This window comes from Harpia harpyja, chromosome 12, assembly GCF_026419915.1.
Source record: "Harpia harpyja isolate bHarHar1 chromosome 12, bHarHar1 primary haplotype, whole genome shotgun sequence".
Classification (NCBI taxonomy): domain Eukaryota; kingdom Metazoa; phylum Chordata; class Aves; order Accipitriformes; family Accipitridae; genus Harpia; species Harpia harpyja.
The window spans coordinates 26,128,123-26,151,842 of NC_068951.1; the positions used below are offsets into that span (position 1 = coordinate 26,128,123).

Sequence of the window (23,720 nt, forward strand, 5' to 3'; positions counted from 1 at the left end):
CCAGGTGAAAGAGCAGGAGAGTTAGTTGACCACCATGTAAGCACAGCAGATCAGAGATGTTTGGCTGGTTTTGTCAGAAGGAAGTTGCACAGTCTGATGTATTTACACTTGAATGGACTTACTCTCTGACTATTTTATTTTCCTCTGGCTGAGACTGGAATGTCTGTCTTTCCTGCTCTTTGAGTTTGTGTATCCAATTTTTAAATGGGCTGATCAGCCTGTTGTACTCGTGATGGAGTACTTCAGAAGGAGTTTTCTTTGAATTAGGACTCTTGGATGTGGATCTCAGTTTCCTTGAAAATCCTTTTGCTGGGGGCACCTCTCAGTGAACACAAATTGAAATGAAAAGTGCTGGAAAAAAAACATTTTATTCCATTCTAGTAAAATGTAGTTTATTTAAGTGGTAAAAGCAGCATTTGTGGCCGTTCTGTACATGATGAATTCTCCATTTGCAATCTGTTTTCAGTAGTTTCACCATGATTCAAATATGCATTTAATAGTTCTGGTTTTATAGCTGAATGAAGGAGGTATAAATGTGTTTTAACTTTTTCAAAAGGTGATGAGTGCTTTAGCTTACAAACATTTTAACAATCAATGCTTTAAAAAATAAAAAGCATCTCTAGAGCTATGATTCCTTAAGGATCTTAAAGGTGATGGTTCTTTTTTTTTGGTGGTGTATTTACAAACAAAGAAGCAAAAATTGAACAAAATTTATTAGCTTCAAGTTTAGGCAATTGTCCTAACACTTCTTACATTCATCACTCAGGTAAGTTCACCCATTTTATCACCATGCTACTGTTTCTTTTCAAGTAATACTAGAAACTGCTTTGTTTCTTCAGTTACTTGGATTGGAGCTTAATAATTTAATTTAACTGCTCTTCGAAATGAATTGCAAATATAAATATAGCTTTTTAAGGATTCGTTATCTCAGCTAATTTTATTTTCTCACATAATCTGCTGTTAAACGGATTTACAACTTTTTGTTGCTTACGAACGCCCAATTAACAGTTCTTTCACAGTTTGATTCAGTACTGCAATGGTAAAAGACTTTGATCTTCATTGTTTTTATTATGATGTTTAACAATTACATTTTCCCCTTCCCTCAGAAACAGCATGTGCAAGTTTCTTTAGCTTGGAAAATTCAACTTCAGGGCTTTAAGACATTTGTATGTTTGCACATCTGTACCTGTAAGGATAAATATTTATAATATGCCATACAAACGCACATACTCTTCCCGTTGTAAATGCCATTTCTAACAGGAAATCCATTGTCTTGCACAACAGGTGTGGTTCCCTTGGTATTCCCGACTTGATTCAACCCTCCAAGCTCACCTTGTTACCTGTGTATTATGGCAGTGGACTCCAATGTAAGAGTTTCATTCTTTTGAATTAGGTCACTTACACTAGATTTTACTACCTGTAGATGTGTGTAATGGGTGGATGAGGCTTAACAGATCTTTCATCTTTCAGTCTTATATATCCATTCAAACAAAAAGAACAGTGCTGAACACTTTCAAATATATTAAAATATTAAATCCTGTTTAAACCTTTAGCATGTTGTTCATCCTTACGCAAGTCTCACTCTAGCTGTTCGGTTTTGTTTGGCTTGTTAGCCATGCTTCAGGCATACCTGGCATCTACTGATTTTTTTCCTCTGCTCTTGTCCTTCTTTAAGAGTTCCTGACAGGGGGGCTGATGCAAACTGCAATTCGGGCATCACAGTTGTTAGCCAGAAACTGTATTCATTAGCAAAAAATTGACATGTTCCCCGCTGACCCTGGCATTCAATGAATGGTGCTGATCTGAAGTCTTCTAGGCAACTTCCAGGTGACATAAGGGACTGTCCGCCACCCTGATCACCAGATCCAGTGTGCTGGAAAGAACAGTGAAAGAACTTGATAACTGTGCATGAAAAATAGGTAAATTATGTTAATATGTCTTTTTCTGACTTTATTTGCTTTTAACTGTACTATTTTTGGTGATCTTAGGTTGGAGTATGCTTCCTTTGCTGGAGAAAAATCTTAATTTTCTCTGTAATGAGTTAATCTCAAAAGTCTAGAGCCAGCTCACTTACTTTTCTGGTATTTGTCAAACTGAAGAAAAGAGTAATCCGGGTCAATTCTAAATGATGCTGTTATCTAAACTGATGCAAATGTAACTTAGAAGATGGCATTAGAAAGACTTGGACCTCTAATTCTGAAGTGTGTCTTTGTACATGAAAATCCCATTGTTTATTAAAGACAAGCAAGCAAAATCTTTGCAATTTTAAGAAATGTGTAGCTTAAGGCTATGACTTCAGTATATATAGCTACAGCCAGCTTCTGCAATTTGGAACTAACCCGCATCCTGTTTCTTTTTGTGAATTTTCCTTTTTAATGTTTGCTAGACATTGGATAGTTTACTTTTCAGAGCTAAAAATCTTTGAACCTTTAGAACACAAAAGCTGTATGAAAGAAACTTACATATATGATCATGTGCCCAGACTCTTACCATCAAAAAAGAATATCCTATCCAAAGACTCCTCCAGTTCATTGGGCAGGGAGGAATTGACTGATCTTGGCTGTGAACTGCTACCGCTTGGGCTGGGGCCTCACATACAGCACATCTGCTTATATATGGTTGTATTTCTTCTTCAGAAAGTGGCATCATTGGTAAAGGAGCAGCGCTTGACAACCAGTAAGACTTATCATTTCGACTGGCATAGTAACAAACTTGGTTGATATTACAGTAAGCAAAGGGCATGGTATTAAACACAGGAAGACAAGATCCTGCCAGACCTGAAAATAACAACAAATGATGAAAATTACTCCACTTCTTTCTAGGTAAGTTGAAAATAGTATTCTGGGCAATGTTACTGCAAAACTATGTATCTTAACAGGAGTTATGTAATTCACAGATCTTAAACCTCTCAGGCTCTTTACCAAAATGGCTATTATATTGAAAACAGAAACTTTTTTTACCAATAAGTATTTTCCTTTGACCAATAATATTTAATTGTATCACAATCCAGTATTTAAACATGATGTATTTTGTCACCATGGGAAGCAGTTATGATAACAAATTTCTTAGCTGTGCCAACGCTGAAAAATAAATTAGGCAAGAGTTGGCGGCTGGTTTAAAAGGAGATTAGCTATTTACAAACTCATTAGGAGCAGTGAGAAACCAAATGCCAATGCTGATAAATAGAAAATTTTTAAGTATGACAAACCATTGTTGCTACCAGTGCGTTAAGCTGAAATCTCAGCAGCTGTTCTATTGCCTTCCAGAAAGGTTTCACAGACTCTCAAAGTGAAATAAAAGGATTGAGGGATTTTGCAGAGCCAATCCTGCAAAATTCTCATCAGGCAGACATCAGTGGGAATTAAGAAGCGACTAGTGCATACTTCAGCATACTGCAAAAGTGAAGTTCTTCCAGAACTGAATTTGGAACGGTTTCATGATGACCTATGTAGTTAACAATAATAATCACTGCATATATGTTCTGCCTTGAACTTTGTGTGTGATGTATATTTCTCTAATGCCCCCAAACCCTAATGCCTTCTTTCAAGATATGTGACATTTCTCTACAGAAGCCAGTTTTGTTTATCACTGATAATACTCTGTTCCAGTACTAATAAAGAATCTGGAGTAGCCTGAGTAAGGAAAATGCCTGCAAAAAGAACACACTGCTCACAGGAAACAAGGACTTTATTTTCTTTTGAATCTTATTTTCACTGCTGTTCTAAGGCATTCTGTTACCAACTGGCTCTCCTGGGGAATGCCAAACACACAATAGTGAAAACATTTCAAAACAACACTGCTGTACTAAAAATATCTCTTTTTATTGCTCTTTTAAACACTTCTTTTTTTGTCCAGCTTATTAGATCCTTGATCTTTCCTCCTAGGAGACTTCTCTGCCTCTTGTATAACAAGTCAACAAGAATTTAGGAAATTTCTTCTGTGCAAACTGCCGCCAATCAGTTTCTCAGGCTGCAAGTCAGGCAGCTTATTTAGACAGCTAATTTTAGTTAGAATTGTAGAAGATGTAGAAGAAATGACCCAAGACACCAAAAGGAGCTGTCCTTGGGAGAAATTTGACTCTGTCTTTTGCAAAAAAATATTAGCTTCTGACTCTTAAAAGCACACAATTCTGCTATACACATGATGCATAATTTTATTTGTAAAGCTTATTTATATTACCCAACTGTAACGACCGAACTTAACTATATCTTTTTCCCAAGCTGTCTCTACAGTAAAAAGGAGCAGATCCTGCAGGGAGTTATTTCAGAGTGGCCAAATGAGATTCCTGATCTAGGAAAATGTCTCCAGTAAGTTCAAAGACAGCCCAAAATGACTAGCCAGGATGAGTGAAATAAACCACTCATCTCTCCAACTTCTATTCAAAATTACTTAGAGGTAGAAATGCTTTTTTCATTCAACTGCATACATGCATAAAGCCATTTTAAATGGGTCACATAATAGGGCAGCATAAGCAAGTTCATTATAATCAGTGTAAATTAGTTTTGAGTCTGTAGAAAATAAGTATTTGATGATTCTATAGTGTGTTCCATTTGACTTGTCTTTCATTGTATAGATCACATCATATTAGACCTTAACTGGAGAGCAATTATGTATGACAATACCTACCAAGATCTTGATTATGAGCTTTCTCTTGTCCTTCTAGGTATAGCAGACTATAGCCAGTCCATAATTTTGGCATCCCCTGTGGACAGAGTGGTTCTCTGTCTGACTGACTGTGAAGGACGAGCAAGAATCCACTTGCAGATCTAATATGGGGGCCTGGTGGTCCTGGGATACCAGTCTGGCCAGGTGGACCTTATACATCGGAGAAAAGGTAAAAGAAATTTACTTGTATGAACACATAGCTACTGTGAACTTTTATCTTTTACTGTATTTAAGTGTTCAGTAAGGGGTTCCTGACTGAAGGTAATACAACTTCACAGGTTGTCATGGCCAATAAAGTCACCAGTAGACACACGTTATCCTTCTTATGGGAGAGAAATGAACTAGATTGCCACTGAATGCTTGACAGTTGGCTTTTCTATTGTGCCTCTGTCCTGTGCTGTATGGATTAAGGAATGAACTGAGGTGGGCAATGATTTCCCAGACTTACACACTAGAATGATTTGTCTGGACTGAATTTGAATCCCTGCAGTAACAGTCGATGCCCTTTCCTCACATATGTATCAAACCATTAATTTATTAAACAGCAGTCACAGTTAAAATACAATTTTAATTACTCACAGACAGTTGCCCCATTAGTGCTGACTCATAAATGCAAACCTATTGATATATGGTGTTTAAGCATGTGTGGTTAATTGCCTTTCTGGTTAATAATGGATGCTGAGATAAATTTTCTTCCAATAGGTCTTTTTATGTGTTATGAAATCATTCACGAATGTCACTATCAGTGCTTGAATTGAGGGGGGGGAAGGAAGTGTCATGGTATCTCAGGCTAGAGGTGGATGTACCTATGTATGCACTGGGGGGGAGTAGAGAGAAAACATAGCCTATACATCATCCCCTACATCTCTCCCCGAAGTCATGTTCCATTCTTACCTTGTGGCCCAGTGTATCCTTGCTCTCCTATATTCCCTTGGTCACCTGGTGGTCCAGGTGCCCCAGGTAAGCCATCTTGACCTGGCAGGCCACATGACCCTTCTTCACCTTTTCTTCCTAGATAAATACAAAGTATGCACTTTCCCTTCACATGGCTCCATTTAAAGGTTATATATTGTCCAAACATGAACACCATGCAAAGGGCCAGTCAGCAGAACTGACACCAAGAAATGACACTTCAGGACAGACTGGTGCAGAACAGCTTTCTGCTGGGAATTCTCTTTACAACTTATTCACCTTGTGACCACACTAGTAGCTGAGAGGCACGACTTCAGGAACAGCAACTGCTGATAAGGTTTTATGTCCTCTCTACAGAACTTGTGTGATTTACAGCTGAAATCAAAGCACTAACAGACATTATCATGACAAGCCTCTTGCAGAATTACCATCAGTATCTGTACAGTGTAATGAGTTGTAACTCATCCTATGGCAAGCCTTCATCTTTTAGGACCCAACTCAGCAGCCTCTAAACATGTACTGAATTTCCTGTGAAGCAATGCATGTATTAGAGTACTTACAGAAGAGGGAGGGACTGCAGAATTGGACTACATCCAGTGAGGAAGGGTAAAGACATTTTTAGGCTCCTGATGGCCTCACCTTTTTATATTTCTTGTATGTACATGCATTTTTATACCTTAGCAGATAATGAGGTGTGGCCATGACAGTAAAAGATATGTCTCATATGCAGGGCACAGATAGTGATGGTTCTGTTCATTGGCTACTTTAAACATAATCTGAATTGAACGAAGTTACACTTGTCAGGTATTATTGCACTCAGCAGTGTTTTTCCTCTTTTGGCAAAAACCAGTTTTCAGATGAGTATGTTTCTCTAGCACCACAGTTGTTTCTCATTAACAGTGTGTGTTTCATTCCTTGCAAATTTTGCTATTTAACCTGCAGACTGAGTAATTCAAGGTTGTCTCACGACATTCAAAGTTTCCCCATGTTACTTTTTATTCATTAAGATTCATTAAGAAAATCTAAACCAGTCAAAACAATTTAACAGCTTTTCAATGTTGGTTGCATTGTTATTTTGGCAAAGCTCAAGTACACTGAAGTTTTAGTAATGCACATTGCTTTTGCCAGTAAAACCTCCAGTTTGCCTTCCAAGCCAGGAGAAAATTGGAATTCTGCTATCTTAATGAAAGGAAAAGCATTACTAGGTGTTTCTTTTATAAAACCAGTGCAGGTATGTATCATCGTATCATCTGGTTTTACAGAAACTGTATATAATGGCAACACAGCCATTCTCAGTTCAACCCCAGAAACACCTTTTAGTTGGCAAATCAATTAAGATATGTAAAAGCAGACAGTTCACTGAAAATTGCCTTGTGTTCACTTTCATGAGGGGAATGACTATTGCAGGGAATCTCCTGGGAGAAAATAATGGATTTTCTCTCTGGACACATTGGATGTCCAGTGCAGCCACCACAACAAACTTCAGTTTCCCAAGTAGGGAATATCTAAAACCACATGAGGGATTCCACTATCTAAACTGAAGACACCACATTTAGACACAACCCAAACTGAAGACACTATACAGACATGCTATGCTGTATTTCTATGAAGATGGCCACTCCGTTGGAATCATCAGTACCAGCATCACCGTTGTTTTCTTTTTACTTATCAGAAGAATGTTTCAGTCTTTCATCACTTCTTAAGTTAAGATCTCTTTGGTCAGTTTTCTTTTGTGGTGACTTTTTCACATTCTAACAGATAAAAAGTGCTATTGTAGCTGCCTCTCTGACTTCCATGTCCTTTTAGGACTTTGGTTAGAGCTTTGTGATGCATTATTGCTAAATTTTAAAGCATGTATATTTTTAACATCCTCCAACCTATCTAAACCATAGGAGTGATTTGAGGCATTGCTTTTTCATTTGTTGGTAAAAAGAAAAAATACCGTTTGAAGAACTCTTTTCTCAACAGTGCCTGATGCTTTTGCCTTCCCTGGCCTAGGAAAAGGGAATGCAGTGCAGGCAGGCTCAAGCAGCCTGGTTCAGCTATACTGATCCATCATCCTCAGCATTAACCAGCCCACTACATGTTTCTGGAGACTGTTAGTAAGTGTTTAAGGGGAAGAGACAGGGTAAAACATAAAGAAGTAACACTGACACTCTGACCCTTTTCAATTTGTTGTCTAAATGGCTGAAATAGACATCCAAGCTTTCAAAACACAAGCTTACCTTGGGGTCCAGGGTGGCCTATTGGCCCTGGTAAACCTACAGAGCCATCATCTCCTCTTTGCCCTGCTTCGCCAGGAAGCCCTGGGATTGTAGGGCATGAATCATCTATTTTTCCTGGTTCACCAGGGTCACCTGAAATGTGTAATAGGAAAGTAAATTAGACAGAAGATTGGTTAATAGCTCCCATGTGAAAAATCAACATAACTGTTAGCTGGTTTTGGTATTCAAGTGTATATTTTAAGTATTTTAAAATCTTGAATTATTGAGCCTCACCGCTTTTAATTTTACTCTTAGTCTTTTAGCACAGCATTTAACAGCATGGCAAGTATGTGTTAACAAGTGTATGCTAGCTGATGTGTTTCAAGTATTTGGTGTACAGTTTCTGTCTTAATGTGCCCCAACCTGACTTGAGTTAAACCCTGAAGTCTACCCAACTTCAGTGCAAACACCTTAGCACATGTGAAGATTTACAGTACTTTGCTTACTCTGTGGCTGCAAAACCATCAATAAGGAGGCCAAAGAAGCTAACCCACAATATCCATTTAAAATAATTATAATAATATAAAAAAAAGAATGGCCACATTTTATGTATTGAAAGTTATTGGGAGCTATTGGCTATTTGCATTTTGGAACAAAATCAGAATCGGATCAATTTAGTCAGATTAAGAGTTCAGTGTTTGTAGTAATTCAGTGTTAGGATTCAAGATTTTGCTAAGTTTTTGGTTAGAAAGCATCTTGTGTGACAACCAAAAACCAAAATGATAATTTGAAACAAGTCTGTTTTACAAGTCTAATTGACATCATAGCATGAGACTTCTCAATGTAGCATTATCATGATATTGGTCTGCTTGGAATTGCTAGCTATTTATGTGAAAAATCTATTACAACTATGTTGTTGTAGCAGTATCTACTATTCCTAGCAGCCAAGCCAAGAACGCCTTCTAAGAACGGAATGTATCTATACAGAAGGAAGCCCACATGAAAAGAGCAATAATCAATAGTCATGAACTTACCTATAAAACCTGAAGGATGTGGAAAATGGAAAGCAGATTGCGGCCATTGTGGTGCAGGTGGAAACAAGTTTCAGGCATGTAAATTAGAGTAAAGAATGAAATGAGAACTGAAATAACTTACATGAGGTGACACTAGAAACAAATCCATAGTTCAGAAATTTTTACACAACTCAAATGAGAAATCAATTAAGTTGGTTTTTTTCCTGAGATTGTTTAAATTGTCTGTATGCAAGTAAACGTTAGTAAGATTATATATTAATAGAAAGATCATGGTTACAATTGAGTGACAATGAGCAACAGGTTTGTAAGTACCTGTGGGACCTCTGGGACCAGGTTTTCCTTGAAAACCTTGGTCTCCTGGTTGTCCTATAGCACCAGGTGGACCCTGTGGGCCATGGATTCCCATAGGACCTGGAAGGAAAACAGTTGTGCAGTTACATGTGGTTGCATTCAGAGAAGGTGAACACATAAATAAGATGAAGTCTGGCTGCTTGAGTAACAAAAAATACTTGGGACAGCTTAACTCTGTTGTCTCCCAGAAAGAAATGCACATTTTCCTCTTCTCTCCCTGGTCTTGAATTAAAATTTACTTTTCTTTTTTGTAGAGATTGGAAGGGATTGGTGTAGATAGGACTTCTCTACAGTGTGTGGAAGAAGTACCTAGATCCCTGTTTTCAAACTGAAGAATCTGTGGAAAGCCCAAAGCTATTGATAGGGGACAGATGTGAGACTGTGTTAGTTCAAACACATCTGCATCTTCCATAGCTTCTCAAGACCCCTGCAGACAGATCAGAGCTTGCTTTATCTGGCAGGCTCAAAAGTTTTACTGCCTCGTTCTCAGGTTGGTAGGGGAGTCTTCCAACAAGTTGTTGGAAGCAGAACACGTGAATCTGGCTCTACTCTGACCTTCTATCCCAGCCCTGTCTTATCTGTAGGTAACAGGGCAGAGCTAAGAAATGTCTAGCCTACCCCTTCTGTCTGGCTCAGTCTCCAATGGCAATCCCCAGTGCACAAGGCTCAGTTGCATAGGGTTGGGCATAAGTGCACGTGCTATTAAAAACATCCCAGATCATACCCTTTGGGCCTCCTCTTCCTTGGTTCCCTGGAAGACCTCTGGCTCCTTGTTGCCCTCGCTGCCCAGGATTACCTGGTGCCCCTCGAATACCGGTATCACCTGGATCTCCTCGCACAAAGATAGTCTCTCCAGGAGGACCGGGATTCCCAGGCTGACCTATGGTAAAAGAACTTTATTCTTAATATATGCACAAAGCATAAACATCTAAAAATAGCTATGTTCCATTATTTTTTTTTGCTTTGGGGTTTTTTCCTGGGATGTAGGACAGCCCTTGCATGTTTTTGGTAATATTAACATTAGCCTTATCCAGGGCATTGTAAGGAAGACAATAATAGGAATAACTCCCAAAACAATATAGATTCTGTGCAAGTAAAAGTCACCAAGTTAATATTACATGCATTGAGACACTGCTTCTCTATACTTATTATAGTGCTGCTTACCCTTCTAGTCTCCATCCCCTATTTCCCAGTAGGAAGTAAGTCTTTGTACTGGGTAAGGAAGGGTTCAGATAATACTTAATGTAAGGGGTCAGAAAACTTGAAAGAGCTCCATTTGAGGACCAGAATCTATAGTAATTGACTGGCTCCCTTGGCAACGCCTGCTTGTAACAGAAGTGAGGTCTACATAAATGCTTACAAAAGAGTTGCCAGCTTTAGCTTTCCCAGGGCTGGATTTAGATTGGAAAGCTTTTTCTGGGTTTACCAACATTAGCAGGCTTCTGGACAACATGTTTTATCCTTCTTGCTAGGAAGAGAGGCCTGTAATCTCATTTATATTTGCTTCTGCGGAAATTGAGATATGTAGCAGCAGGACTTGTACAGAATTACCATACAGGCCAGAAAACTGAATCTGGAGATCTGTATTTTATCCTTGCTTTGGTGATCTATCCAGTATTCAATTCTCTGTGTATTCACTGAGGTATTGATTGGTTTCTTTGTTCCTTATGCACTTTTATATGTTTTTCCACAGACAGCAACCCAGTGACTCCTAGTAGCCTCAGGGGGTTTTTACATGATCAAATCTGGTATTTTTGGTTTTAATACCTCTGATGCCATCTAAACCAGGTGGTCCTTGATCACCTGGAGGACCAGGAGAAGCACTATCAGGATATCTTCCCATAGGTCCAGTGGGTCCAACAGGTCCTCTTCTACCTAAGGGATCACATTTTACAATTAAAAAAAAAGCCAACAAAACCAAACCAAAATCTGAGGGTTTTTTTTACATTACAGAAATGAGTTACTAACTAAAAGAATACTGATGTGAAGTCGTGGAAGTAATGTATGCTCTCACTTGTATACTGAACATACCAGTGACTAGGCTAATGAAGAAATCTTGTAGAAGTGAAAATATTTGTTATCTTTTTAAAATTTTTAATTCTTTCCATAAAAACTACCTAAACTAAAGAATGCATCATCACACATTGGCATATTGCCACAAATAGCTGCCTTCTCCTGAATTCCAACAATGGGAGAAATGGTAAAAATGTAAGATGCGTGGGGACTATGACATCATTCTGCCTGGGACAGGATAAGTACTCACAGATTGTTCCTAGCAAAAGTGAGTTCAGCCATTTCCTAAAAACCTCAGTGAACAAGATGAACTTACTAGCTTTAAATGTATTTTTTTCCTAATTTGTAATCTGGATTTTTGCAAAATAAGACATTAGTGCCCTTACATGTGACAGGCAAGAAGAGTTACAGGTTACTATCCTCTGCATAACACTTTTGAATAGTCGCAGCTTGTTAGCATGTGTGTTGCGCTCTGTTGCCTTCTCCTTTCTACAAAAAAACCAATCTAGTTTCTTCAGTCTTGTTTTCAATCCCATCCTTCCGTTTACTCTCTAGTGAGTTCTCCCTAATTTGTCCAAGCTGAACACAGTACGCCATGGGAGGCCTTGCCCCCATCCTATGTCAAGCAGTGTTAATACATCTTGGAGTTAAACTTTTTCTCTTTTTTTCCTCAACAGTACCATTCTGTTGACTCCCCCAGTTCATGAACTAGTAACTGAATTGAGAAAAATGAGTGTCTTCATCTTAGAATAATTCACCTCACCAGAATTCACCTCCACTATTTTTCTTGTGTTATGTGACACAGCTGCAAGGTTTGGTAGAGTAAAGCTAATGTCACTTCTAATCACAGAATTGCTGAGGCTTCAATGGGCCTCTGGAGACTTTCTAGTCCAACCCTCTCCTCAAAGCAGGGTCAGCTAGAGCAGGTTGCCTAGGGCTCTGTCCAGCTGGGTTTTGAGTATCTCCAAGGATGGACACTTCATAACTTCTCTGGGCAACCTGTTGCCCGTATTCAATTACCCTCACAGGAAAACCAAAACTTTTCCTTGTATTGAAGTAGAATTTCCTGTATGTCAGTTTGTGCCCATTGCCTCTTGTCCTGTCACTGGATACCATCTCTCTCTGTCTCCACGTCCTTCCTATCAGGTACTTGCACATATTTATAAAATCCTCCCTGAGCCTTCTCTTCTGGAGGCTAAGCAATTCCCACTCCCTCAGCCTCTCCTCATATGACAGATGCTCCAATCTCTTAACCTTCTTAGTGGCCCTTCCTCAAACACTTGCTTTTTCCTATTTCTATGCAACTCCTGTATCACCAAGGCTCTTAAATAATCATAGCAGTCTTGTAAATGCAAGATGGAACTGTATCACATCAGAATGGTTGATAGATTTATTGTATTTCTGTGACTACCAGATCTCTTGCACTCTTTTTCTTCAGGAATTTCTTCCCAAGAGGCAACTCCACCTAGCAGTTCCCTAGGTCTGTCCAAGTCCATCATTTTCTATTCTCATTCTTTCCTCTCCTGTAACATAATAAACAAGAAATACTGGGGTCTCTGTATCTACTCAGGAAACATCAGCATGTTACTGCAACAGAAATGTTTGTAGGGAGGGAATCTTCTGGGTATGTATTAATGTTCATACTCACCAGGGCAAGAACCTGTATGAGCTTAATTTCAACTCTGCAGGGCACCACTAAGGAGAACACCCTTTCTTACCTGGGAGTCCTGGGAATCCCCTTTCTCCAGGGGGGCCTGGAATAGAAATACCAGGCCATCCAGGTTCACCTCTGTCTCCTTTTGGTCCAAGTTCCCCTGAGTATCCTGGGGGCCCTGTTTCACTTTGACCTTTATAGGAAAACAATTATGTACATAAAGCTTACACTGAGTACAAATACAGATGTGCAGAATAGAAATACCAGCTGCAGATGTTCGTCCTTGCAAGGGTTGCCTAGTGCTGTTTTTCTGGTTCTCTCTTGGAAGCTGGATAGAGTTTTGTTGAAGCTGGACCTAGTTCATCCCTTTCAAAGAAAGTAATCTCTTTGCTTTAATGTTCTTCTTTAGGGTTTATTTTATATGGTGTCATTATTGTCCATAACTTGAAATGTAAACTGATTGCATAAATTTAATTTTCTATCAGCATAAATTTGTAATCTCCAGATAGATGATGAGCACTGTTTTTTAATACTGCTTCAAAAGCACCTTTTAAAAGTTGCAAATAGATCAGTGTGAGCGAAATCCAGGTTCCTCTTAACTTTGTGGCACAACTCCCATGGACTTTAATGGGGCTGGGATTTCATATGTCTCCTTTTAATTTGTTAGTTTTATTGTTTACATATAAAAAACCTGGAGTCTTGGCTCTCCTTTGAATCATCTGCACTGAAAATTTTCATTTTATAAACAGCCTTGAAAGGTTCCAACAAAACTATATGAGTAATGGAAGTTTTAAAGTTTTCCCTACAAATAACTGCAGGTGTGTCATTAGGTATACTTTAGATTCTGTTTGAAAGTTTAGTCTGAGCCTTAATGATATCTTCTGGGCAAGGCAAATATCAAAATAACATGCATAATTCCTTGCACATTCAGTCATTTAAGAGAAGATTTTATGTTCCACATAGCTATTTCCCTTCTTTACCTGGAGCTCCTGCAGAACCTTTTTGACCTTTTAGTCCATCCAAGCCATCCAGTCCGGGTAGTCCAGGAAGACCTGAGAGGTATTACAGGCATGACTGGGTGCCACAATAATCCCTTAAAGTTACAATTAAAAATTATGCCTTTTTTTTTCTGACAACACATTCTGGATCAAGACAGGGTATTCGCTGAATTTGATTCTTATTGGCAACTGAAGACAAGATCACATTGTACCTGAGTGCAGTCCTTTTGGAAAGGAAAATGTGAAAAATTTGAAAATAGCAATAATATAGTTTCATGTCAAAGCAATCAGAAAACATACCTTTTAATCCTTTAGGTATTTCTATACTGCAGCTAGCAGCAGGAAGCTCAGTATGGGCTAATTTACTCTATGGTGAACCCCATGTCTGTGGCTAGACTACTACTGCTACATGTGATTAACTAGTCCAACGTTAGCTGTGTTATCACTGCGTGACCAGGTGACTAGGATGCAGACACTACCTAAAATAACTGTAAAGCTGTAACTTTTTTACAGCTTCTGTTCCAAATGTAAAAGCAATTTAATCTAGCTGCACTAGAAAGAAGCTAAATTTTCACCTGGCTTCCTGTCCCTGGTCCTGCAGATTTCACACAGAAAACTATGCTTTTTTGCATTACACTATTACAAAAATTCTTTAAACTGAACAGCACAAAGTCTCTGAAGACAACAAATCTGTAATTGAGACCTATGCTGACATGTGACAGTATAGAGCAGCTTTGTCACAAGTGATGTTCACTAGATGACCAGATCACAGGCTGAGTGTTCATGGTAGTCAGATATAACTTCTGCTTTATAATCTGTGACTTTTTGAAAACTGCTAAAACACAGTAAGTAAAAACATAGATGGCATTTTTTAAAGATGAATTAAGCTGAGATCATGTTTGTTGTTTGCAGTGGAGGGTAAAAATATCTCCATGTCATTAGCACTTTATAGTTTCCTAAGTTGTATAGATAAATTATCAAGTGTGAAGATGTACACTTGTTAAATGCAGACAGCAGCCTATCACTGGGTGATAGGAACAGATTTGGCAAAACTGTGATGGGTCATTTCGTAACAGGTTTCAAAGAAGTTTCAGACAGAGGAATAGACTTGGGATGCTTCTTGCTCCAGACAGGGATAGATTAAAGTGGACACTGATCATCAAGAAGTTGAACAATACTGTCAGTGCCCACCTTTGCTGCTTGTCTCTGCCTAATTTCCTTCTCCACCAGTTCCTCTCCCTGCCATGTACGATTCCCAGTCCAGTTGCAGTGTTTTTTTCCACAAATCTAAATTATCTTTCTGTCTCCTTTTCCCTGTCTAGCTACTTCCTGGCATAGAAGATATAAGTTCTCTCTTTCAGTTCCTGTGCTTGATCCCAGCATGTCCTGCAGCATGCAAATCTGCTGTATATCCAGAGCACGAATCATGGGAGAATTTATTGCTCTACTGAAGCACATAAGAATGGATATATTTTTTAAAATTTTATAAGCTGGTCAAATTTGGTAGGGACAAATTGCTGTAGGAACAGCAATGCAAATGCCCTTCATCAACTGCTTCACTTGCCAAATTTAAAGGTCCCTAGTTCAAAGATGGGTCATCTGAGAAAGTTAAAATAAAAGGGCACTAGAGTTTTCTAATAGACACACCAAAAATAATAATCCTGTAGTTTTGTTCTTAGAAACTGTTTAATTATTTTAGTTAAAATTTAAGAAAGGAATGAAAAGGAAAAAAAAAAAAAAACCAGCCTGTAGCAAACACAGGTCTGGAAAAATTTTAAATCCAGACGATTGTTTGAAAACCTGCAAGGCATTGATAATATACTTTCTATGTAATCCCCTTTATACTATGGCATACTGGTAATCCAACCTGTAATATTTTCTATGCCCTTAATTAACTGCTTTTTAACTTTTCATGACATTCTGAGTTTCAGTCATGCTTTCTGTAGCCTCCTTGTGCTTTGGGCATGTTGCCATTTTCAAATTTATGTAAGAGTTGCATGCCAGTTTGGGGAATTTAACAGTGGTATTTTAAAATTATTCTGAATTCCTAACTATTTTTGGCACCTAGGTCACCATTTAAAACTTTTTTGATCTTTAGCTCATTCAGTTAAGATTGATAGCTTGGTTTACTTGCTTTCCAGGGAATTTCTGACGCATTTGCCAACAATCCATTATAATATCAGCTCTCATAATTCTAGATTTTTGGATTGCTGTAGTCCCATATTTCTAGGTACAGCTGAATTGGCTGACCTATGTATGAACCACTGTTTTTGTATTTTACAGCCCAGTTCAGCTTCTACTCACACAAGTAATTCTGCTGATGTTCTTAATATTACTTACTTCATCAAGGATTACTCAAACAAGTAAGGCTTGCCAGACTAAACCCTTAACTGGCAAAACTATCTCTGTAATAAAGAAAATGTGATTATGCTTTGGTAGATGCTGTTTAACTAATTTTTTTTTTAATCTTAAAGTTCTTCCAGGCACAAGACATTTAATGTAAATGAGAAGGAATTAGACCAACAAGGCTGTGTACTTAGCTATGAACAGCCAATTAACCATTTCACTTCTAATGCTAGCAACAATATTATTGAAAATAGCATTAAGACCTATATTCTCCAATTGAATTGGAATACAAATTCCATTCAGTTTTTGTTACTGGGTATAATTTCAAAGGTGTTAACCTTGTTTTCAACTATGCTGGCAATACATAGAATCCTAAGGCTTAGCAGGCAACTTGATCTCTAACAAATTGCCATTTGGAACTGAACTTTTCCCTCTGCAGCACATGTGTTAATTTATTGTGTTTCCTGCACAGGACTTGGGATAACTTCTGCACAATATAGAAAAGAAGTGTCTTACCACTTATGACAAGAAGGAAAGAGTCCATCTGCTACTAAGAAGTTTTCATCAAAGAGCGCTTTTATTTTTTTTGACCCCTCTCAATTTAGACATTCCTGTCACTGCAGTTCTCTTGCAGATTATGCACCAGCAAGGAATCTGTCATGACAGTTTAAATCAGCACCACTTATTTACTGCAAGCAATCATAAATGGTTTCCATTTTTTATTTAAATTTTCAGTAGTTCATAAGAAACCACCTCAATTTTTCCTTAGGCTGAATTTGAAAAAGTGAATCTATTGTCCTCTCTAACCATTTCTCATAGCCCCAAGTGCTACTTTACTGTGATTTCTGTATACGGGTCACTAATATTATTCTTCCTGCCCAGGAACTGGTTATGAAGGACACGATAACAGAGAGAGGATACAAAGTACATAGTTGATTACCTTTCTTTATGAAATATTAATGTAACTTATAATTTCAATATATCATTCTGAGTATAGTAAAAGTTAATAATGTTCTCCAACAAAAACAACTGTATAGATGAACTGCTGTTCAATCTAAACATAACAATCATTGTGAGAAGTATAAATTAGGATTCGGACGAAACATTTCTACGTTAAATTCACCGAAATCAGTTTTTGGAGAAACCAAAACAAAAAAACTAACAACAAAAACCAACCCAAGTTATCTTATCACCGTTTGTTAAAACAAATTTGTAAGACAAAACTGTCCATGGCAGTCTGCTGGTTTTGTAGAGTAACAGTGGCACTCCATGGTGAAAAGGTAGAACGCAGCATAATTGAAGTGAAACATCTGAATTACTGCAAACTCCTTTTTCTTTCCTTAACTTCTGCTATCAGTTACATCAGCTGAGCCAGAATCTGTTTCTACCGTACTCATTTTAGATTGTAGCCTGATTTTCTGAGGTAGCATTTATGTTACTTTTCAAAGGTGATGGGAACTGGCTTAATTCTTCTAGTAGTTTAAGAGAATACAGAATCAAAATTATGCTCACAGTTAGGCCTTTTCCATTTTCACTACTAAAAGGGTATTTATGTCTGGTGCTGTTACATTACCAGTAGAACTGCACTGTATACTGTTTACCTTTTCTGCCTTGGGATCCAGGTAATCCTTGCAATCCTGGAGGTCCCAAAATTCCATGTTTCCCTTTTTCTCCAGGTTCTCCTGGCAATCCCTGAGGACCTGTAGCTCCTGAGGGTGGGGAAAAAAAATCTGTGAATATGCAAATCTATTAAACTAAATTTTTTTTTTCACGCTATGGAGCACACTGCGTTAATAAGAGGTACCTGAAAGTGTATAGGAATGTATGAAGAATTGACGGATCTTGCTCTCTGAGACTGAGCAGACTATTGCTGCTGTCTATAGGTACTGAAATAGCTTTCAATACATGCCTTTATCTGATCTCTGATTTCTCTAGCCTCCTCCACAGAGATGCCTCCTCAGCTGCATTTTCCTGTTCCATATCTCTTTTGAGCTGTTACATGGCACTATTTTTAAAACTTTGGCATTACCTGGAAATCCAGGTATTCCTGGGTATCCAGGGTCACCCTTGGATCCTGGTCTTCCAGGTTGCCCTTGGATACCTGGTGAACCCTTCTCTCCTGGGAATCCACAGAGTCCTTAAAGAAAAAAAGTAATCTAGCATTTATTTGTTTAAAGATGTCCATTCTTCATCTCATGATAAGTTTAAAAATATAAAAGTTCAGTAAGGGGTTTCTTGACTAGAAGAAGAATTTTATTCAAATACTTCAGACCCTTGCATTTATTTATTAGCAATTAATTATACTGATCTCTCTGGCAGTATCTGAAAGAGCAGAAATGGCGAGCAAGATATAGCCAAGCTAGGTTTTATTCTGGTAAATATTGGTATGTTCATCAGTGCTGTACTAGACAACAGTAGACTCTACCTCCTATGTTCATGCTAGCCATTTTGCAGACCGTGATGCCTCTCCAATCCCTGGGTTTATAACTATAGAAAATAACGCTCAATGTGCACAGGAAGCAGAGTTCCCTCTCCACTAACAAAATTTAGAGAAAATAAGTTCTTAAGTCCAATTGTTTTCTTCAATCAGAGGTACCTGGTAATCCGGGATCTCCAGGAGGCCCTTTTCGACCATGTGTACCAAGTAGAGGAGTTGGGTCACCTCTCTTGCCTGTTGAGGTACAATGACTTTCATTTCATACAAGTATCCTTTTCATCCACAAAACCAAAGCTGGACAATTTTGTAAGATCAGATAATTTACTCATAGATATTAACAGCTATAAAAGGGACTGAGAGAATACAGAATGAAAAATGCTTTGGCACATGCAAATTATCTGCCAGCTCAGCTTGTCTTGAAGTACTAACTCAGCTTGTGTTTAGTATGACTCTTGGCAGTATGTAAATTTCCCATAATGAAAAAACAAAACTAAACCCCCAAATTATGGGAACTTTCCCAATACTGACAGCATATACTGAAAATGAAAGATATTGCATAAATTTCCTGTAACACTTTATTAAACAAAGAGAACTCCTTACATAGGTTTGTGAGGATGTGCAAAATTAATAAAGCATGTGTCTATTTACTCAGTAAAGACCTTTTAGGGACTACCTGGGGATTTTAAACCAGCACACCTTATTCTTTTTGTCTGTGCTGAAATTCCTGTTTATCACAGAATCAATAATTCTGAGCAATTTTGCCTTACATAGTCTGCACAAATGTCTGACCTCTCCCACCTATCCATGCTGTCTCCAACTTCATTGTCTGATTTTGCTGTGAAGAGTTAAGAGGAAATATCATGTTCAAGTGTTGCTAGAAATCCCCTGCCATAGCAATCCCCACCTTTACTGGCTATTTCCTGCTTTAGTTTTAAGGATAATTTTTTCCAGTAAACTTGTTTTCAATATATTTAATGAAAGTTCTCTTTATATTGAGTATTGTTCTTTACTTTTTTTGTGGGAATCTATTCCCTGGCTGAGAAGGTCTTGAACTTTTGGAGAAATGGAAAACATAACTGAGAAAACAATTTCTCCTGTCCCTTTAATCCTTTTTTCCAGGCAATGATTTAATTTCATTATTTATTAGTAATGACATCCTGCTCCAATGAAATTTGGGAATATGATGGATGACACTATTTTGTATTTCTTTGAAACACTTTAAAATCTAAATATTATAGATAAATCTCTCAGAGTAATCTCTACCTATGCAAAAAACAATATGCAAAACTTCATCTTTTCAGCTGAATAATTTTGCATGCATGGGTATGAACTCTGCCTGATTTGTTATGCTACACATTCAGAAGTTCCAAGAATTCAAAAATCATAGCCTGGAAAACACTGGGAAATAAGTTATATAAAAGAGATTATAAAGAACGTTGGAATATTTTAAAAATTCTACGTATCTGTATAATAACATACCATAATATCCTAAATGATTGCATTTTCTCTTCGAGTTGACTAATTTTACAGATCCATAACAGTGGGTTTTGACATGTTTGATAGAATTTTTAAACTCTGAAATTTGACACAAATTTATCTTCCAAATTAGTAAGACCTACTTTAAAAGGAACAAACTGTTAAAGAATAAACTGAAATGCAAATTTTGCCTTCAGGTAAGCCAGACTTGTTTCTAATGATACTCATGTTTCAATTATTTTCACTTCTGTCCTGTTTGCCCTTTTCTAGTGAGTACTTGCCATCTATCAGAGCATATACATCCTAACAGTATTGCTCTTTACAAAAGCATGTCTGTATAAACTCATTACCTTTAGATCCTTTTGGGCCAGTCAGTCCTGAATTTCCAGGGATTCCTGGTAAGCCAACGTCACCCTGATTTTTTTTAAAAACAAAGTGAAAATGTTTGACATATGATATGTGTGGCAGGAACGATCTATAAGAGCATTTGGTTCTCTTGCACTGGTAAACGGACTAGCAATCAATATGAATAGCAAAACTGTGTCTTAGGTTCAACAGAAAAGCATGCTGTCTTTGTTACACATCTAACACTGACCACTAACACTTCCAAGAAACTGTAGATTAGACTTGCTAATCATTTTGAGTTTGTGCTTTTATAGTTTATGCTAACTCTTGGCTTGAACAGCTTAAATTCCCCACAGATGGCTTGAGTAATTTGATTTAAAACACACTATAAAAATGTACCTAATATTGTTGTATGTTACCCAAAATTTACTATAAACATTAACCAGAAATATGTTGTGATGCAACAGTAAAAATGTAAAGATTTCTCTATTTTTCCTTTTGAATAATAACCTATAAGGAGCAAAACACAGATTATCTCTTCAAAGAAATATAGTAAAAGACAAGCCAAGCAAAGATACGTCCCTTTACCAAAAACCAACTGTGCTTTATGCTTCATGTAATCTCACTGCCTGTCTACTTAGCATACAAGCCTGTAAAGAATTTTACCTTATATCCATATGTGATATATGTGCAGTTTTTTATGTTTGTTCTTGAGCAATATTGCTTGCCTGGGTTCTGTTTGGTGTAAGTTGTCGGCATCCGCACAGAAGACTTGGTTTGTCTTGTCTATTGGCTTGACTGCTCCACATAGTAAGATATGAAGAAGCAGCTATATATTAATTTCATACTTGTGCTGCTGCTATGTTATGATTTCTGCAATAAGTGATTTGTCAATCTGTTCTTAGGATTAATGTTAAAGACTTGATTGTGCATCCATTTTTTGCCCTCCTAATTAGTGCAGTGTAGCCTTGACTTGCATCAAGTGGCAATATAACAAAATCACAACATGCAGCTAAGAGAGCGGGGAGAGGCCCTCTGTTGACTCTGACTACAGTTCTTGCTAAAATGTAATCAAAGCATTGAAGTGTTACATTAAGGAATTCACCCTCCCTATTATACTGACAGTCTCTTCTCGGATCATCTAATGGCTAAGTACAATAGAAGTACCCTTCATCACATTTCTTGGAGGCAGGAGGTAACTGCAAAGTCCAGGACATTTCACTACTACTTTGTTACCTTGTCACCTGGTTGTCCTTGAAAACCTGTAATTCCTTTAAAGCCCTTTGGTCCTGGGAAACCCCGTGATCCTGGAAACCCCATCAGTCCAATGTCACCATGGTCACCTGGCAGTCCTGGGACACCATTCTTCCCGGGAAATCCTGGGTTGCCTCTGAAACCAGTATTACCTTTTTCACCTGAAGTTAATTGCAGAACAAGATAATGACTGATATAGTCAAGCCATTATTTGACACTTATTTTGAATATGGCTATGCTTTCACGCTTTGTGTATTGCCTTAGTAATTGTCCAAAGAAACTAGCCTGCTAGTTTAAGACTCTATAAACACAATAAGGTTGCTGGATGTTGCTGCAGCTGTGAGTCCAAACCTGTGAAAAACACCAGTGATTTATATCAGATGAATGTGTGTGTACACAGGGCTTTATTTTATGAACTTACCTCTTTCACCTCTAAATCCGTTCTCACCAGGAAACCCTGGTTCTCCCTTTTGTCCTTTCTCAAGACGGATATTAACGCCGCCACTGTCTCCTGGAGGTCCTCTTTCACCTTTGAACCAAACATATGGAATGTAAGTAAATCCTCATTAGTGACATGTCCTGAAAATTAATTTTAGTGAAGACCTCCCTAACAGAGAAAGCCTTCAAATACTAATGCAGTTCTCAGTTGTTTCAGCAGGCTCACTGCTAACAGAATTTATTATCCTTCTCTTGCTTTTTAGTTAATTCAGTAGTAACCCAGGTGATGTTAAATCAGAATTATTCCTTGCTTGTCTGGAATATGAAAGATGGCAATTGTATTGTCCACTCCACAGTGTACTGTCTGTGACTGCACCTTGGAGATGGTTATTGTCTTTCCTATGTTAATGTTTAGAGAGATTATTTCCTGTATGTTTTACATACATTGAAGAACACAGAAAATATGGTAGAAAACTTGAAAAATCTAAAGTTTCAGATATGTACAGGACAAAATTCAAGGTTTGTTTGAATAAGTGATCTTACTCTGTTTGATTTAGTGGTAAATGCACCTATTGATCTGAGTGGAATTAATTTTTCTTTAGTTATTTTTCATTATGCATTCATAAGCGAGATAACTGGGTTTAGTATTTAGTATCTCTGAAAATAGAAGTGAGTATACCCTTATAACAACAAGAAAAAGTAAATATATTCCTAACACAATAGTAACAAACTAAACATAGCAGTAACATAACTACAGAGTGAAGTGGATTTTTACAAACCTTTTATTCCCATATCCCCACATTCTCCAGTAGGCCCAGGTGGACCCATTTTTCCTTCTTCACCTTTTACACCAGAGATTCCCATTGGGCCTTGTGTTCCTGGGAGTCCTGGGAGTCCTTGGGGTCCTTGAATCCCTTTGCTTCCTGGTAATATTAAATGCTTTATTTATATATTCAGTCTGCTATGCTGTTGCTGTCATATTCTAAGGAAGAGTATAAAGCAAAAGGCAGGAAGTTTAGAAGGAAATCAGCAAAGCTAGAGAACCAATAGTTGGAGCATGGCTTCATGTCAAGATCAAACTTCTCTTGAAATCCAGATTGCCTTGAAGCAAACATCTTCCCCCTCCCTGCTGCCACCCCCTGGACATTTAGGCTACACTTACTACTACAGCAGTTACCCCCACCACATCTTAAACACAATGCATAGCCTAAGACACCACCAGATTTTGCATGTGGCTACTGGAAATCACGACTCCTACTGTACTGTCCAGATGACAGACAGAGGAAAACAGGATTTTGCTATAGTTACTCAGAACTTTTGCCCACTAGCCAGTGATGATTTGGGACCAAGGTCACATTTTTTATAAGTCTTAGACATAATGTGAAGCTATTTCTCTACCTACTCATAGAATCATAGAATTATTTAGGTTGGAAAAGACCTTTAAGATCATAAAGTCCAACCATTGACCTAGCACTTCCAAGTCCATCACTAAACCATGTCCTAAGCACCACATCCACACATTTTTTAAATACCTCCAGGGATGGTGACTCAACCACTTCCCCAGGCAGCCTGTTCCAATACCTGACAACCCTT

At 37.9% G+C, this 23,720-nt stretch overlaps 1 protein-coding gene across 1 annotated transcript in view; it reads right to left on the reverse strand.

Moving 5' to 3' along the window:
- Positions 1–353: 353 nt before the first annotated feature.
- COL4A4 (collagen type IV alpha 4 chain) overlaps positions 354–23,720 on the reverse strand; it is a 77,721-nt gene continuing 54,354 nt past the window's right edge. Inside the window, exons 31-48 of the mRNA XM_052803390.1 lie at positions 22,907–23,050; positions 22,111–22,218; positions 21,672–21,850; positions 20,441–20,504; positions 18,774–18,848; positions 18,207–18,314; positions 17,779–17,886; positions 13,814–13,885; positions 12,898–13,026; positions 10,934–11,041; positions 9,891–10,046; positions 9,128–9,226; positions 8,816–8,824; positions 7,803–7,934; positions 5,560–5,676; positions 4,627–4,815; positions 2,491–2,777; positions 354–1,873 (exon numbers count right to left, since the gene is read on the reverse strand). Coding sequence (XP_052659350.1) covers positions 1,610–1,873; positions 2,491–2,777; positions 4,627–4,815; positions 5,560–5,676; positions 7,803–7,934; positions 8,816–8,824; positions 9,128–9,226; positions 9,891–10,046; positions 10,934–11,041; positions 12,898–13,026; positions 13,814–13,885; positions 17,779–17,886; positions 18,207–18,314; positions 18,774–18,848; positions 20,441–20,504; positions 21,672–21,850; positions 22,111–22,218; positions 22,907–23,050 — 2,348 coding nt within the window. The 3' untranslated portion in view covers positions 354–1,609. The remainder of the gene's footprint in view (positions 1,874–2,490; positions 2,778–4,626; positions 4,816–5,559; positions 5,677–7,802; positions 7,935–8,815; positions 8,825–9,127; positions 9,227–9,890; positions 10,047–10,933; positions 11,042–12,897; positions 13,027–13,813; positions 13,886–17,778; positions 17,887–18,206; positions 18,315–18,773; positions 18,849–20,440; positions 20,505–21,671; positions 21,851–22,110; positions 22,219–22,906; positions 23,051–23,720) is intronic.